The sequence below is a fragment of the Naumovozyma dairenensis genome, chromosome 2, assembly GCF_000227115.2.
Source record: "Naumovozyma dairenensis CBS 421 chromosome 2, complete genome".
NCBI classification, from domain to species: Eukaryota; Fungi; Ascomycota; class Saccharomycetes; order Saccharomycetales; family Saccharomycetaceae; genus Naumovozyma; species Naumovozyma dairenensis.
Window position 1 is genome coordinate 1,427,176 of NC_016480.1, and position 17,150 is coordinate 1,444,325.

Below are 17,150 nucleotides of genomic sequence, written 5' to 3' on the forward strand. Positions count from 1 at the left end.
CTCCTCTCTCTCTCTCTCTCTCTCGTCNCTTTTTCATTCTACAGTTTCCACAAGCAATATATGAGTTAAAATGTGCCTACAATGTTACTAAGAATAAGTGCGATCGTCTATTTTAAAGTATTATTCATACGTACTAGCAGTAAATATAACGCAACTCCTGATGGGCAGCAAAAAGTCCGCAACAGAGAGTTTTTTGTCGATGGGCTAGTATTGTCTTTGACAAGCGAAAGGTTAATGAGTAGAGAGATGTTTTCGCTGCTTTTCCTTTATAGGAGACGTTTTTTGATATTTTCTCCTTTCCTTAGTTAAGTTTTTTATGCTGACAATGACAGCAATTATAACTCAACATCGGAAAAATATACACATAGCAATAAAGTGAAGTGGAAAAAATAAACATATAAAAACAAAGGAAGGATCTATAACATTGCAAGAATAGTTTAACTTTATTTTCATTGTCAATTCTTTATAAGAAGAAAAACATCAAGAAAATAACAAAAATAATAGCATACAAATATTTTCCAAGCAACAAATTACAAACAATAAAAGAAATAATGTCCTCTCAAGACTTAACTACTCAAACTCAATCTCCAAACAGTGAACTCACATCATGCAAATGCTCCAACAATAACAAAGATTGTGAATGCGGTAAATGCAAATGTTCCGCATGCAACTGCACTGCAGTTGCTGAATGCCAATGTTCCAACATTAACGATTCTTCATGCAAATGTGTTAGAAAGACCAAGGATTGTAAGTGTACTAATTGCAAATGCTCTCCATGCACTTCTACTGTAACAGTTCATTTACAATCTCTAAATATCCAAGATTCTTCATGCAAATGTTCTGCCAAGACTAATGGCTGCGAATGTACTGACTGCAAATGCTCCACCAACAGTAATGACCGTAAATGTTCTGACTGCCAATGCTCCCCATGTAGTTGTAAGGTAACCGTGGAATGTCACTGCCCAAACGCTCCACAATCATCATGTAGATGCTCTCCATGCACGTGCTCTGCAATTGTTGAATGCCAATGTTCTAAACCTAAGAATTCAGTATGCAAATGCTCCGCCAATACCAAAGACTGTAAGTGTACTGACTGTCAATGCACAAATGGTCAACTACCATCATGTGAATGCTCTAGCAAGACCAAAGATTGTAAGTGTACGGATTGTCAATGTTCACAATGTACTTGTAAGGTAACCATGCAATGTCAATGCCAAAATGCTCAACAATCGTCATGCAAATGCTCAAACAAGACCAAGGATTGTACATGCGGTAAATGCAAATGTTCTCCATGCATGTGTACTGAAACTATAGGATGCCGTTGTTCCAACACTAACGATTCTTCATGTCAATGCTCCACTAAGAATAATGACCGTAAGTGTACGGACTGTAAATGCTCTGCTAAGACTAATGACTGTCAATGCTCCCCATGTACCTGTAAGGTAACCATGCAATGTCAATGCCCAAATGCTCAACAATCGTCATGCAAATGTTCAACCAAGACCAAGGATTGTACATGCGGTGAATGCAAATGTTCTTCATGTACCTGTACTGCAAGTGCTGAGTGCCAATGTTCTAAACCTAAGCCCTCAGCATGCAAATGCGTTGGGAAAACTAATGATTGTAAATGTTAGTTGAAGTAAGATATTTACATGAGACATGTTGTCTAATATTTACCAGTGTTAGTTCTCTTCTTTTCTCTATCTGATAATATTAAAAACTTATTTTTCTCTTAACTCACTATTATTTTACACTTTCTCTTATAGTTGATTTTTCCTTTCTTTCTAGAACAAGTTACTTCACTTTATTCTACTGAATGTTTATATCTATTTTAAGATTTAAATTAACTTAAATAATACATACGATAAAAACAACAAAATATACATAATATCTATGACAACCTTTCTGTGCGTAAATTCCCTCATTGAATTATATGAATACGTTAGATAGAAATATATATGTGTCAGAAATTGACCAACTTTAAAAATATCTTGTTATACAATAAACGAGGAATATTTCAAAACGTAATTAAAAAATCTGCTCTGATAACAGAGTACTCCCTTTAATAAAGACTTCCTTTTACAGTCCATTAAGTTTTGTTTCTTCTTCAATTTGAGTATTCTTGGTATTTCCGCAGAGGGATTTTTTTTTTTTTGAGACGCTGACGTTAAAAACGAACAAACAAGACAAAAATATGTAGGCGTAAACGAGGCGTCGAAGAATTAAGATCTTGGGTTTGAGCAAGGAAGGAATGATCAAATTTTTATTGACTGAATAAAGGCAGGATGATCTTTCGAATATAGAGAGAGTTCATTTTTTTTATAAAATTTAGGAAATAGAATAACCAAGAGTCACAATCTTATACGATATATACACAAATCATCATAGATGTCTGCCTCACTAATTAACCGTTCCTTAACAAATATTAGAACAGAATTAGATTTCCTAAAAGAATCTAATGTCATTTCAGAAGAAACTTTCAACCAAATTAACAACCAATTACCACAAAGATATGATCCAAACGGTTCAAGAGAGTCAGTCTCGAGCCAAGCACCAACTCTAGAATATGTAGAGGCCATTTATCCATTTGAACCACAACAGGAAGGTGACTTAGCTTTGAAGGCAGGTGATAAAATTCAAGTCATAGAAAAACCATCCCCTGAATGGTTTAAAGGTAAATGTAACGGTCAAGTAGGTATTTTCCCATCTAATTATGTTAGACCTGCATTTTCAGGTACCTCTCAACCTTCAAAGACACGTTTAACTCCTGGTCCTCCTCAATATCAAGCTTCCGTCGAAACACAATCTATTCATTCATCCAGTAATGTCTCTTATCAACCACCTTTCCCACCTGCATCTACAAATTACTATCAACAACCTGCACAACAACCACAGGCTCAATATATACCACCTCCACAACCGGTGCAACAAGTCCAGCAACAAGTCCAGCAACAACCACAACAGCAGCAACCACAACAGCAACATCATCATCATACCGGTGAACATTTAAAAAAATTCGGTAGTAAATTAGGTAATGCTGCGATCTTTGGTGCTGGTGCCACTATAGGGTCTGATATCGTCAATAGTATCTTTTAATTCTACATTTTTTACATGTTACATTCCCACCGATCTTTCTCGTGTCTTTTCTTAGTATTGAAATCTATATTGAAAATAATTTTTTCCCTGATGAAATAATAACGATGATAAAGAATCAATATTCGATCGAGAACAGCCACTAATGATGATGACGTCGATAACTGAAAGCAATCATATGTTTAACAGAAATGTTCAATGAATTATATGATAGGTGAGAAAACCTTTATTTTATGTCTATTTCTTTTATACAATCGTTGGAATCCACCTAGCCTTTTTTTTATTTTTTATTTTAGAAAGTTTCATTCCATCATTTACTATACATTTAATTAATTAATACATAAAATATACATATATATGATCAATTTCTAAATGAATTTTCCATAACTTCTTTTTTTTTTTTAAAAGTATTTCCCGTAGGCATGGTAAATTCTCTTAATCACTTGTAACTTACCAATATAGTTTAAATCATTACTCAAAATTTCTTCTACATCTCTAATCCATTCCTTTTTTCTTGAAGATGGTATAACTGCTTTTCCGAAATTATACATATTTGACACTTCCAAAGTCAATAATCCTTGTTTATAAAACATTGTTTCATTGTGATCCTCATTTGTCTTCTGAGCATTAGCAATATTGTTTAAGATTCTTTCTACATTATTCAAACTAATACTCAAGGCATCCTTAGTATGCTGTAATCTAGACCAAATATTTCCCATTTTTATAAATTTAACAATGGAATTTGTCAAAAAATAAACGATCAACACAGCAGGAGACATGGCCACTACACCAAACACCAATTGTTGTGATTGTAGCATCTTATCAATACCATTCAAAGCCATTGATCCATCCACTTTTGTCTTTTGTACTTGAATTAAAATTGATCTAATTAATTTCCCTGAAACGATATTCTTCAAAGGATGATGTAATTGATTCTCATAAAGTTCCATAAATCTAGTCAAATCGCCATGTTCCACTTCACGTACTAATGATTCAGTATCAATAGTATTCTCTGGAGATGGAGATTGTGTGGCAGAATTCTCTAGGACAAAACTTACTATCATTCTCGTTAATGAATTCATTTCAGAATCTAATGAACCTTTTGAGATCATTGCCATTGAACTGGAATCATCATGTTTCACAGTGGCCCAAATATTTTGTAATGGTATCCAGATCCAATTTTTGATTAATCCATTAATGAATTGGAAAATGTTTTCATTTATGAATCTTAGAATGTCATCTCTGTGATTCCAGATTAAATTGACGGAGTTGGGACCGTATAATAATGTTAGTAATAATGTGGGCCAATATCTTGTTAAGATATTTGGTTTTCTTATGGATTTTAGTTGGTTTTCCTTTTGAAATAATTGGGTCTTTATGACAAGGTTTTGTAACGAGTCATCATTGTTAGTCACATCTTTATCAGATGGTAAGAAATTTGATAATGTCGTTATAGATGGTATTGCAGATGAAGAATTATTTGCAAAGAAATGATTGATTAATTCACCAAATGATGATGTCCAATGGTTTAGACCTGAATCAATCAATTGTATTTTATCAATTATATCTTGTTTTATTATCCATTGAGGTAAATTGAGAATTAATTTTGTGAAATTTATTGTGTCATTATAAAAACTTGGTACACTTCCTACTATTTGGAATCCCCGGATCATGAATAGTTTATGAATGGATGGTTTTACTTTTAAAATAACGTTACTTGGGTTGAAGTTGTTTCTCTGTTTAGCTAAATATGACGAAGAAGAGGAAGGGGATAATGGTGGGATATCCTTAATGATGTTAGTTGTAAATGAATATAATTTTGGTATTGAATGTTGAATTCCATAAATAGCCATCCATAAAAGAGATTTCTCAAGGGTTTTATAATATTTCTGAGTATCGTACGCTATGGCTAATGCATTTAGTGTCTCATTTAATATAACATAGAAGCATATGGTAATGATATATTTTTCAATAATTTTGGTTATCTTATAAGGAAGTAAGGATGGTTTTCTATGATTCTGGTATATATCTCGATTTTGAGATATTTCAGACAGTTTAGCATATGGGATGTTGAGCTTCTCATTACTGTTATTGTTGCTATTGTTTCTTTTATCAATTGTTTTTATAAGTTGGGCAACAATATCTTTTACTGTTTGCAACTGGTTTTGTAAAACTGTCAAATCTTCAATGGATACGTTATCACCATCATCCTTTTCCGTCGGAGCCCTTAAATTTTTATTTTCAAATTGTGTCTCTTGTTTAAGGACAGATTCTAATTCAGTGTCAATATCTTGGAAAATTGATTTGATCGCATTATCGAATATCATTTTTCTTCTTTTTTCGCTCTTGTTTACAACGTCACCAGTCAAGTTAATTTGTCTAGCCTTCCTTTTCCTTTAGCCAAGGTCTGCAGACTATAAAGTATATCTCTACACTAAAACGAAAAATACTTCTGTTAAATTGTCATAGGATAGCATATAGAAGAAAGAATGTTTGGGCATATGCAATTGTGTCCCCGAATTACAGTTTGAATGATGTCAGTTCGTGAATAGAACTAGCTAGCCTGTCTGGAAACCCTATTTTGATGAAACCAATTAGAGTAGATTAGATTAGTCTAGCTTAGATTAGGAACCAACGGGAGGAACTACAAATTCTATAAATTTCACCAAAAAAAAAAAGAAAAAAAGTCCGAAGGTATCCGTGGTAACATCAGAGGATACTTGATGAACAACATCTTCCTCTTCTTCTTCTAGAATATTCTACGGCCGTACAATCTGACGCGAAAGACGTGTGAAGAACAAGCAGGAAGATTCCAGAAGACCTATATTCAATATACAGGAAATAATTGATTGAATGGTTGACTATTGGTAAAAATTCAAGATATTTGTACATGAGTATTTGAACTTGTAGGTATAAAAGAACATGATGCGACTTTTTTACATTTAGAGGATCATTCCAAGTGAAATACCCTCTTAGTAGACTACACATACTTTTATACCTTCAGTACCCTGTCATCGCATTTACACTAGATCAAACAGAATTTCCATATCAACTGAAGAAAGCTTAAAAAATATATACTACAAAAATGTTTTCATTTTACAATTCCCCAACTCTTTTTGATACTTTACCAATATTTCAACAACTCTCTAACCAGCCCGAATCATATGACAATCTCACTTATTATCCATCGGATATCAAGAGAAGGAGAACGAATAATAATATCATTTCAAGCGGAACACAACACCATGCAAAGAAAACATCTCTAAGTTATTCCTTGAATCAAAAGGATGATGAAAGTACTATGGTTTTATCCTTAATGAAACGTATACCGAAACATATCTTCACAAATTCTATCAATGAAAAAATTAAAGATTTGAAAGAACAGAATTATAATCCAACTTATAACATCATTGAAGATTCATTTGGTAATCAATATTATATGGAAGTAGGAATTACTCCTAAAGAAGACGAGCTTCTTACGAAAAGAATTATGAATAAATTGGATATCTCCGCGATGGAGAAGCAAATCGTTAAAGATTCATTCAAAGATTATCAATTAGAGTTGAATCATAGAGGTGATGAACTTAGAATTCAAAGCTGTAAGGATCAAATAGCACAGGATTTGGACCTTCCTCATGAATTTGATGATTTCAATATTTTAGAATTTAAAATAGATAATGATAACGAGAATGATTCATATGATCTCGCAATTTTAAAAATTGGATTGACTCTTGATGGAAACAAGAAAACTTCTCGCCCTCAACATCATCGTCATCGTCATCATCACTCCCATCATAGCACGCATAAAAAATCAAGACATTCATCATATCACAAATCAAGTAATAGTAACGATGATTCTGGTAGTTTCCCCCAACATCTAAAGGAAGCGAAGAATGAAAAGAAAAATATTGTGATTCATTCCCCAATTTTGGAAGAAATAGACGATGAAGAAGTCGCCAAATACAATGATTCTTTATTATGGATACCCAGTGGTAATGCCATTGTCGAAGAGGCCATATAATTAAACAAACTCACCATAAAAAAAATGGTACATTTCACTAATTTGCATAGTATATACATATAAAAAATCTATAAAAAACCATAATAATCTAATGTTAACGTTACTTAATGATATATGAGTCATCTATTCTACTTTATAGCCACGAAATAATTTGATGTTGTTTTTTTCACACAATTATAATGAATTATTTATGATACCGCAGCATTTATATACGTATGTATTTATTTCCAATGGCTCTTCTGTCTGTCGTTATAGTTTTTTTGTGACGTTCCCTTTTCGCGTCACGCTCAAGAGCACTAATGTGCCTTTTCTATATTTAGCTCTTGTATTTTTATGACCATTAGGGTTACCCTATGAAGGCTGTGTTGTTTGTTGTTTCGTTTTCTTCCGCAACAAAACAAACAAAGACGCGTCTTCCGATTTTTTTGGCGTCTTGGATCAAAAAGAAGATTTCCCCATTGGGGCGAAATGTGGACTAAAAGAGGCACGGAACAACGTACCGCACGCACATCTTTAAAGCTGTTGAAATAAACTGCACTTACAGTCTAATTCTAGAACCATGATCCGCTAACTGTCTCCGCCAAACTTGTCAACAGCTCGTGAAATCGTAACGTTTTTTATATTTTTTTTTTTGCTTTCGAGAAACAAACAGTAACAAAAGAAAAAAAAGCAAAACAAACAATAGAATACAGAAACAAAACTTTTCAGGTATACAGCAAAGTTCAGCTTCTATATAGCAAAACTGCCTCGAAATTTTTTGTTTGTCTTGGAAACTTTGTTGTGGATCTAGTTGTGTATATTACTTATTCATTCAGACAATAACTAGGTAGACCGTCAGCCATTTACTCAAAAGTCATTGTTAAGAAAGGTCATAACAGTTGTTGACTCTGAAACAGTTTTACAGACAGTATTTCGTTTGAATCTCCATCCATCGCTTTACTTTACCCATATTATAGATAGGTACATCTTCACATTCTTTTCCTGTTTATTTACAAGCAAGTTATACGTCGCAATAGCAATCAACGAGAAAACATCTGTAAAAATCATACTGAAACAAAAACACGACAAAAACATATCAGATTTCTAAACAAAAAAAAAATGGTTGTAAGGAATCTAACAAACCCGCATAATTTTAGTTCGCTAAGTCTGGACAATAATAATAATGCTAACAATAATAATAATAGTGATCCCTTTCTATCTGATACGCAATCTCCACCTCCATTATTAAATATGGATGATAGTAGTAATGATAATGATCTAAATCAACAACAACATCAAATAAAAAGAGCTTCAAATCCATTTATTGCAAGCGATGAAGAAGGTTATGTAAATAATTCAGATTCAAATTCTTCCATACATTATCAAAAAAATGCAAATCGTGAGAATAGCGAAATTTCTTTATTACATAACACCAATAATATGAATACGAATAATAATGGTGTCTCAGAATATAAAGGTTATTACTCGAAAAATGGTAGTTCAGTAAACAATAAACTTCCAGAAAATTCATTCCTCTTACCTCCACAACAAAAATCTTTCCCATCTTCCACTTCATTAAGTACGGGAATCTCAACTAATGATATCCTATCGCCACCTGCATTCGATAGATACCCTGTAGTTGGTTCAAGAGTGCCATCTATGATTCATGGGCAACAACAAAATAATAATAATAATAATAATAATCAATATTCTTCTTCTCCAAATATTACGAAAAATTCTTCATCATCACCTGGTATTGAATCAAAATCATCTTTCGTTTCTAACAACCCTTTCCTAGGTGAACAAGATTTTTCACCATTTGGTGGATATCCAACATCTTCATTCCCTCTATTAAAAGATGAAAAGGAAGATGATGATCATTTACATAATCCTGATCCAGAAGAAGAAGCACGTCTTGATAAAAGAAGATTTATGGATGATTTTAAAAACATGGATAAAAAATCATTCGGTGGGTTAATGGGTATCTTTTTGCTTTTCATAGCAATAATAATGATCTTCATCGTATTACCAGCATTAACTTTCACTGGTGTTACTGATCATCCTGATCCTGTACCACAAGTCATTGAATATTTAACCTTATATCAATATCCTCAATTATCCGCAATTAGAACAAACCTAGTGGATGATGATACTCCAAGTAATGCTTATTCAAGACAAGCATTAGACGGCTCATATTGGAAATTAGTCTTTTCTGATGAATTTAATGCTAATGGGAGAACTTTTTATGATGGTGATGATCAATATTGGACTGCTCCAGATATTCATTATGATGCCACCAAGGATTTAGAATGGTATTCTCCTGATGCTTCCACCACAGTGAATGGTACTTTAAAATTAAGAATGGATGCATATAAGAATCATAATTTATATTATAGATCGGGTATGATACAAAGTTGGAATAAATTATGTTTCACTCAGGGGATCATAGAAATTTCTGCAAATTTACCAAATTATGGTAGAGTCACTGGGTTATGGCCCGGTCTATGGACAATGGGTAACCTTGCAAGACCTGGCTTTTTAGCAAGTACTGAGGGTGTTTGGCCTTATTCTTATGAATCTTGTGATGCTGGTATAACACCAAATCAAAGTTCACCTGATGGGATTTCTTATTTACCAGGTCAAAAATTAAGCGCATGTACTTGTGATGGTGAAGATCATCCAAACCCTGGTGTAGGAAGAGGTGCTCCTGAAATTGATATTATAGAAGGTGAAGTGGATACAGTCATTGGTGTTGGTGTTGCATCTCAATCATTACAAGTAGCTCCATTCGATATTTGGTATATCCCAGATTATGATTACATTGAAATATATAACTTTACTACAACTGTTATGAATACATATTGTGGTGGACCATTCCAACAAGCTGTTTCTGCAGTGTCTACATTAAATACTACATGGTATGAATTTGGTCCAGATGCTGGTTATTATCAAAAATATGCCATTGAATATTTGAATGATAATGATGATGGTTATATTCGTTGGTTTGTTGGTGATACACCAACTTATACTATATATGCTAAGGCATTACATCCAAATGGTAATATTGGTTGGAGAAGGATTAGTAAAGAACCAATGTCAATTATTATGAATTTAGGTATATCAAATAATTGGGCTTATATTGATTGGCAATACATTTTTTTCCCAGTAACAATGTCAATTGATTATGTGAGAATTTATCAACCAAATGATACAGTTTCTATTACATGTGATCCAACTGATTATCCAACGTATGATTATATTCAAGATCATTTGGTTGCTTATACGAATCCTAATTTGACCAATTGGAAAGATGCAGGGTTCACATTCCCAAAGAATTCATTAACTGGTAATTGTCAAAGTTCAAAATTCAAAGCATTATCATGATAGAAATGGGAGGGAAAAATAAAAACGCAAATAAAACGAGATTAAAAGAAAAGAAAAAATTGTTAGTTAGCGAGTCCTAACTATAAACCTGCATGTTACATTATTTTAAGTATATTATAATAAAACCTATATATTGTATTTATAAACCAACCACAAAAGATTGACTTGTACTGTGTAACAAAAAAAAAAAAAAAGAAAAAAAGAAATTATTATTATTAAGAGTAAAGATTAATATTAACAGAAAAGAGACATTTTATTGAGTGAGATGTTAATTTAGATCATCGAGGAAAAAGTACAGATTGACGTACGTAGGTTACACCGAATCTGAGGATACTGTTTTTTAATAATCAATATGTCTTGGCATCACAATATTAATATATTGGGGAGTCCGGAGTGAGGACGTACATCAGATAAGAGTTGCTCCGTACTGTTTGTTATAGTAATTTTTGGTTTCAAGCGCGGTGAGAAAATGAAGGGATATAGATATCTGTAGATATACTTCTACGGAGTTTATTAGGAGACATTGAGGGCTGAAATCTATATTATTCAAACACCAAAAAATATAATAATAAACATCACAAGTAAATATATATCGAGGTTACAAGGGACAAGGGTAGATTGTTCTGAAGGGAGAAACTCCATACATCGATATTGTCATACTATAAAGTGCCAAGGCTAGGAACTATATACTCCATTTGATCGGTCGAAGATGGTGTGAATGTTTTTGACAGCAAAAACCAACTACCTCAGAGGAATACGTACGTGTTTAAGATGTTCTATTTATAAGACCTCTTGGAAGAAGGTATATTACGGATCAGCTTCCTTTGTTCATCTTACTATACGGAAACTAACGGCCGTCCGTATACTGGTATAATCTAATCTGTTTGTGAATATTCGGTTCGGGCCGATTGCATCATTTCTTTTCTTCGAGGTAAAAACTCAGACAGATTCGGAACTGTCCCTTAAGGTGTTTGTTTGTTTGTTGAGCGAACGTGCGTGGGGTTACTTAGCAGATTCCGTGGTATATAATAAAAAAAGGGGGGGGCGTCGGGGAAGGGGAGGGAGTGTTTCCTGACTGAAGCAAACACTCCACATACCATAGTATACCATGGTATAGTACAGTATAGTACAGTATAGTAAGCAAGCAAGCAACAGCAAATTGGAAGTTGGCGGCGAGTACCCCCTTGCCCTCAAGGGAAATACGTAAATGCGTCTGCGTACTGTGTTCCCCGGAGAGGAAGCCACCCCTTGCTAATATGAACAATATAAGTAAGTATACTTTTCAGTTAGATCTTCGACCTCAGTTCTATATAAAGAGAGGGTATTTCTTGACATTTTTTCTTGTTTAATTAGCTAACATTTTTCACTATTAGTTTCTCAACTTTCTCAACCTATTTTCTTTTTTCGGATATTATGTAACTGAACTCTGGCCACTTCTAATACTACTACTACTACTACTACATCAACCGGTAGTAAAGAAGAAGAAAAGAAATAACCAAAAAAAACAAATAAACAACTATTCATCATGGTCAGTACTAGTACCGCCAATGATATGATCACGGAGGAACCAAGTTCCCCAAGACAAATTCCTCGTCTTACAAGAAGATTAACAGGGTTCTTGCCAAATGAAATCAAATCAATTGATACCATGATTCCCTTAAAGTCTCGTGCTTTATGGAATAAACATCAAGTTAAGAAATTTACAGACGGTGAAGATTTCCAAGATAGGTTCATCGACCACGTGGAGACCACTTTAGCTAGATCTTTATACAATTGTGATGATTTGGCTGCTTATGAAGCTACTTCAATGAGTATTCGTGATAATTTGATCATTGATTGGAATAAGACTCAACAAAAATTCACCACTAGAGATCCAAAGAGAGTTTATTATTTATCTTTGGAATTCTTAATGGGGAGAGCTTTGGATAATGCTTTGATTAATATGGATATAAAAGATGAGGAAACTAAAGATTCCACGGGAGATTCTAACAATACTGAAAAACCAAAAGAAGATTCAAGAAAAGTTATTAGTGGTGCTCTGGATGAATTAGGGTTTAAATTAGAAGATGTATTGGAACAAGAACCTGACGCAGGGTTAGGTAATGGTGGGTTAGGTCGTCTAGCTGCTTGTTTTGTTGATTCGATGGCTACTGAAAATATCCCCGCTTGGGGGTACGGGTTGCGTTATCAATATGGTATCTTTGCTCAAAAAATTATTGATGGTTATCAAGTGGAAACACCAGACTATTGGTTAAATTTTGGTAATGCTTGGGAAATTGAACGTAATGAAGTTCAAATTCCTGTTACTTTCTATGGTTATGTGGATAGACCTGAATCAAAGAGTTCTACTTTAGAACCTGCTCAATGGATTGGTAGCGAAAGGGTTCTTGCTGTCGCTTACGATTTCCCAGTCCCTGGGTTCAAGACAAATAATGTTAATAATTTAAGATTATGGCAAGCTCGTCCAACAACTGAATTTGATTTCGCCAAATTCAATAGTGGTGATTATAAAAATTCTGTTGCTCAACAACAACGTGCTGAATCCATTACCGCTTGTCTATATCCAAATGATAATTTCGAACAAGGTAAAGAATTAAGATTAAAACAACAATATTTCTGGTGTGCTGCCTCTTTACATGATATCGTTAGGAGATTTAAGAAATCAAAGAGACCATGGAGTGAATTCCCTGATCAAATTGCTATTCAATTGAACGATACTCATCCAACTTTAGCCATTGTGGAATTACAAAGAGTTCTTGTCGATTCAGAAAAATTAGATTGGCATGAAGCTTGGGATATCGTTACACATACTTTCTCCTACACAAATCATACTGTCATGCAAGAAGCTTTAGAAAAATGGCCAATTAGTTTATTCGGACATTTATTACCAAGACATTTGGAAATCATTTACGATATTAATTGGTTCTTCTTAAAGGATGTTGCAAAGAAATTCCCTAAGGATATGGATTTATTATCACGTATTTCTATCATTGAAGAGAGTAATTCTGAAAGACAAATTAGAATGGCTTTCTTAGCTATTGTAGGTTCTCATAAAGTTAATGGTGTTGCTGAATTGCATTCTGAATTAATTAAGACTACTATTTTCGCTGATTTCGTTAAATTTTATGGTCCATCTAAATTCGTTAATGTTACTAATGGTATTACTCCAAGAAGATGGTTAAAACAAGCAAATCCAAAATTAGCTGCCTTAATTAGTAAGACATTGAATGATCCAAATGAAGATTATTTATTAAATATGGCTAATTTGACTGAATTGAGTAAATTTGTTGATAATAAAGATTTCCAAAAGGAATGGGATGAAGTTAAATTACATAATAAGATTAGATTAGCTGATTTGATTAAGAAATTAAATGATGGTGTTGATATCATTGATAGAGAACATATTAATGAAACTTTATTCGATATTCAAGTTAAACGTATTCACGAATATAAACGTCAACAAATGAATATATTTGGTGTCATTTACCGTTATTTAGCCATGAAGACCATGCTTGAAAATGGTGCTGCTATTGAAGAAGTGGCAAAGAAGTTCCCACGTAAAGTCTCCATCTTTGGTGGTAAGAGTGCTCCAGGTTATTATATGGCTAAATTGATTATTAAATTAATCAATTCTGTTGCTGAAGTGGTTAATAATGATCCAGAAATTGAAGATTTATTGAAGGTTTTCTTTATTCCTGAATATAATGTTTCTAAAGCTGAAATTATTATACCTGCTAGTGATTTAAGTGAACATATCTCCACCGCAGGTACTGAAGCTTCTGGTACATCTAATATGAAATTTGTCATGAATGGTGGTTTGATTATTGGTACAGTTGATGGTGCTAATGTGGAAATTACAAGAGAAATTGGTGAGGATAATATTTTCTTATTCGGTAATTTGAGTGAAAATGTTGAAGAATTAAGATATAACCATCAAGTTCATACACAAGATTTACCAGCTGATTTAGAAAAAGTCTTGGAATATGTCGCCAATGGCACATTTTCTCCAGAAAATCCAAATGAATTTAAACCTTTAGTTGATGGTATCAAACATCATGGTGATTACTATTTAGTTAGTGATGATTTTGATTCCTATATTGCTACTCAAGAATTGGTTGATCAAGTTTTCCATGAAAATAAGGATGAATGGTTAAAGAAGTCTATTTTAAGTGTCGCTAATATTGGTTTCTTTAGTAGTGATCGTTGTATTGAAGAATACGCTGATACTATTTGGAACGTCGAACCTGTCAAAAATTGAAAATGACACTAATGATAATGATAAATGAAAAAAAAATGGTCTATTATTTTCCTACCATTTTTGTTAATAAAACTTTCCTTTTCCTAATATACACATATATACAATATAATTTATTTTGTTTACATAAAATAGTGATAAATTAATTTTTTAATCAAAAGATCTTGTTGATAAAAGAACCTTAAGAAAGGATCATAATGTTAGAGTTGGTGTTTCCTTTCTTCTACGTGCCTTTTGGAAAATTCTGATCCTCTACATCCTATGAGTGAGAAGTCTGTAGTTATATAAAGCATATATACAAAAAAATTCCAGGCTTATTTAGTTATAAAATCTAATAGTGTCGGAATTATAATGTATCTGGCACATAGTGTACAGACACGTGGTTTCGTACAACACGATATATGTTTTCTATATAAGAAAATTTTTATTCCATATGTAAAGTGTATAATATATATTACTCTCCTGTCCTAGGACGGGGAGGAGCAATTCTGCAACGAATCTACCTATAAGGTCAGGTCCTGCAGTCTAATCTGCATCCAATATATGGTTTAATATGTTATATTCCCTAAAAAGCAATATGCTTCGAATATGGTAGCGTTTAAAGTTGCACCCTGACCGCAAGGGTTGTTAAGATTTGAGGATCAATAGATGGTGCGTAGTAACTGATTGCTGCTACGGAATTACATATACCCTTTGGATGCTACTGGAAATATCCAACCTTCTGTGACCTATTAAGTTAGAGATCACAACTATTTGTGTCCAGCCCTCTATTTTTGGACAATCCATAGATAGGCATGAATAGGCCTAGATTATGTCTTTGAAACAATCACATACACATTCAGATCAGAACGGTTACAAGTCACATATTAGTATAAGTGCTACAACGAACCTACATAAGTCACTATCAGACAATAAGGAGTTCATTGAATAACGTATTCTATTGCACAGGACCATTAGAGTCAGTGTCCGAAGGCTGACGAGCCAATAGAGCCAGCGTTCACAGGCTGCCGAGCCAATATAGCCATTGTTCAAAAGCTGCCGAGCCATTATAGCCAAGAGTCATAGAGCCATGCACCAATATTGCCAGAGTCACAGAGCATATTGAGTTTCCCAGAGCCCGAGAGCCGGAACCATATCGCCAAGCACTAGATGCACACATGAGTGCCACCGCCAAGTACTAGATGCTCATATGAGCCGACAAGCTGCGAACCAGATGCACAAGCGCCAACAAGCTGAGAACCAGACGCCTACATGCGCCAAATAGCCAAGGACCAGATACCTACATGAGTAAGATTGCCAAGAACCAATTATCAATATCTGCCAAATTGTTCACATACAGTTACTAGTGGTACCAGCGAGCCATCCATTAAGTTATCTAAACTATGGTATACATGGGGACACGAGTCGTCAACTATACGAATCCCTCTCACCGTATTTACCTTAAGATATCGAAAGACTATCAAGACCACTGACCCGAATCCGAAAACCCATTCTTCACTTGCGGGTGATTGAAACATTCAACTCATAACTAGTTTTTAACATCTTTTGCAATAGAAAACTAAAAATTCGACATTGCAAACGCATCATCTACGGCGCTAACTATAAAAAAAAACCCATGTTCCGTTGACAAGTATCCACTATTTTGTTACCTCTGCCATGATAAATTTATGACCGTCTAAGTCTAATTTTTTTGAGTGGGGTGGTATATGTCATTACCCATACTTCGTAACGTTTATTTCAATCTTCTACTCAACTACAAGCTTCGAACAGGCGCTGCCCAGCTTCTAATTCGGGTGGTAGAGTTGGAATATATGGAATTAAAAGTGGAATCGCTAAAGGTATAATAATACCGAACGATTTCGCCAATATCGATTGTAGGGTGGTATGTCGGAATTATAATGTATCTGGCACATAGTGTACAGACACGTGGTTTCGTACAACACGATATATGTTTTCTATATAAGAAAATTTTTATTCCATATGTAAAGTGTATAATATATATTACTCTCCTGTCCTAGGACGGGGAGGAGCAATTCTGCAACGAATCTACCTATAAGGTCAGGTCCTGCAGTCTAATCTGCATCCAATATATGGTTTAATATGTTATATTCCCTAAAAAGCAATATGCTTCGAATAAATAGCATATAATATCGTTTTTTACCTGACATAATCCAATATTCATATGAAATTCAAACAAATTCAAACGTTATTCGTTAACTTTAATTGACTGTATTACTGAAATATAGTGTCTTTAAATCAGTAGTTAAGCAACATGTTTTTCGTATAATATGTCTACTAAAATGGTTTATAAAATTTTAATTAATATGCCATCTTAGTATAGTGGTTAGTACACATCGTTGTGGCCGATGAAACCCTTGTTCGATTCTAGGAGATGGCATATTTAAATTTTTTTGAATT

General features: G+C 33.7%; 6 protein-coding genes and 1 non-coding gene across 7 annotated transcripts; 6 read left to right on the forward strand and 1 right to left on the reverse strand.

The window, feature by feature from the left end:
* Window positions 1-551: 551 nt before the first annotated feature.
* NDAI0B05910 (uncharacterized protein) lies at window positions 552-1,634 on the forward strand (the record flags this gene model as incomplete). The annotated part of the gene is made up of 1 exon (XM_003668818.1): window positions 552-1,634. The coding sequence occupies one exon, from the start codon at window positions 552-554 to the stop codon at window positions 1,632-1,634; it is 1,083 nt and encodes a 360-aa protein (XP_003668866.1).
* Window positions 1,635-2,388: 754 nt separating this feature from the next.
* Window positions 2,389-3,096, forward strand: PIN3 (Pin3p; the record flags this gene model as incomplete). The annotated part of the gene is made up of 1 exon (XM_003668819.1): window positions 2,389-3,096. The coding sequence occupies one exon, from the start codon at window positions 2,389-2,391 to the stop codon at window positions 3,094-3,096; it is 708 nt and encodes a 235-aa protein (XP_003668867.1).
* Window positions 3,097-3,494: 398 nt separating this feature from the next.
* On the reverse strand, window positions 3,495-5,420 carry NCA2 (Nca2p; the record flags this gene model as incomplete). The annotated part of the gene is made up of 1 exon (XM_003668820.1): window positions 3,495-5,420. One exon carries the CDS (start codon window positions 5,418-5,420, stop codon window positions 3,495-3,497), a length of 1,926 nt encoding a protein of 641 aa, XP_003668868.1.
* Window positions 5,421-6,178: 758 nt separating this feature from the next.
* CUR1 (Cur1p) lies at window positions 6,179-7,114 on the forward strand (the record flags this gene model as incomplete). Its single annotated transcript, XM_003668821.1, has 1 exon — window positions 6,179-7,114. One exon carries the CDS (start codon window positions 6,179-6,181, stop codon window positions 7,112-7,114), a length of 936 nt encoding a protein of 311 aa, XP_003668869.1.
* Window positions 7,115-8,212: 1,098 nt separating this feature from the next.
* Window positions 8,213-10,477, forward strand: KRE6 (beta-glucan synthesis-associated protein KRE6; the record flags this gene model as incomplete). The annotated part of the gene is made up of 1 exon (XM_003668822.1): window positions 8,213-10,477. One exon carries the CDS (start codon window positions 8,213-8,215, stop codon window positions 10,475-10,477), a length of 2,265 nt encoding a protein of 754 aa, XP_003668870.1.
* A 1,525-nt stretch (window positions 10,478-12,002) lies between these two features.
* On the forward strand, window positions 12,003-14,735 carry GPH1 (glycogen phosphorylase; the record flags this gene model as incomplete). Its single annotated transcript, XM_003668823.1, has 1 exon — window positions 12,003-14,735. The coding sequence occupies one exon, from the start codon at window positions 12,003-12,005 to the stop codon at window positions 14,733-14,735; it is 2,733 nt and encodes a 910-aa protein (XP_003668871.1).
* Window positions 14,736-17,058: 2,323 nt separating this feature from the next.
* Window positions 17,059-17,130, forward strand: NDAI0Btrna6H. Its single transcript has one exon. It is a non-coding gene; the product is annotated as a tRNA-His (tRNA).
* Window positions 17,131-17,150: the final 20 nt, after the last annotated feature.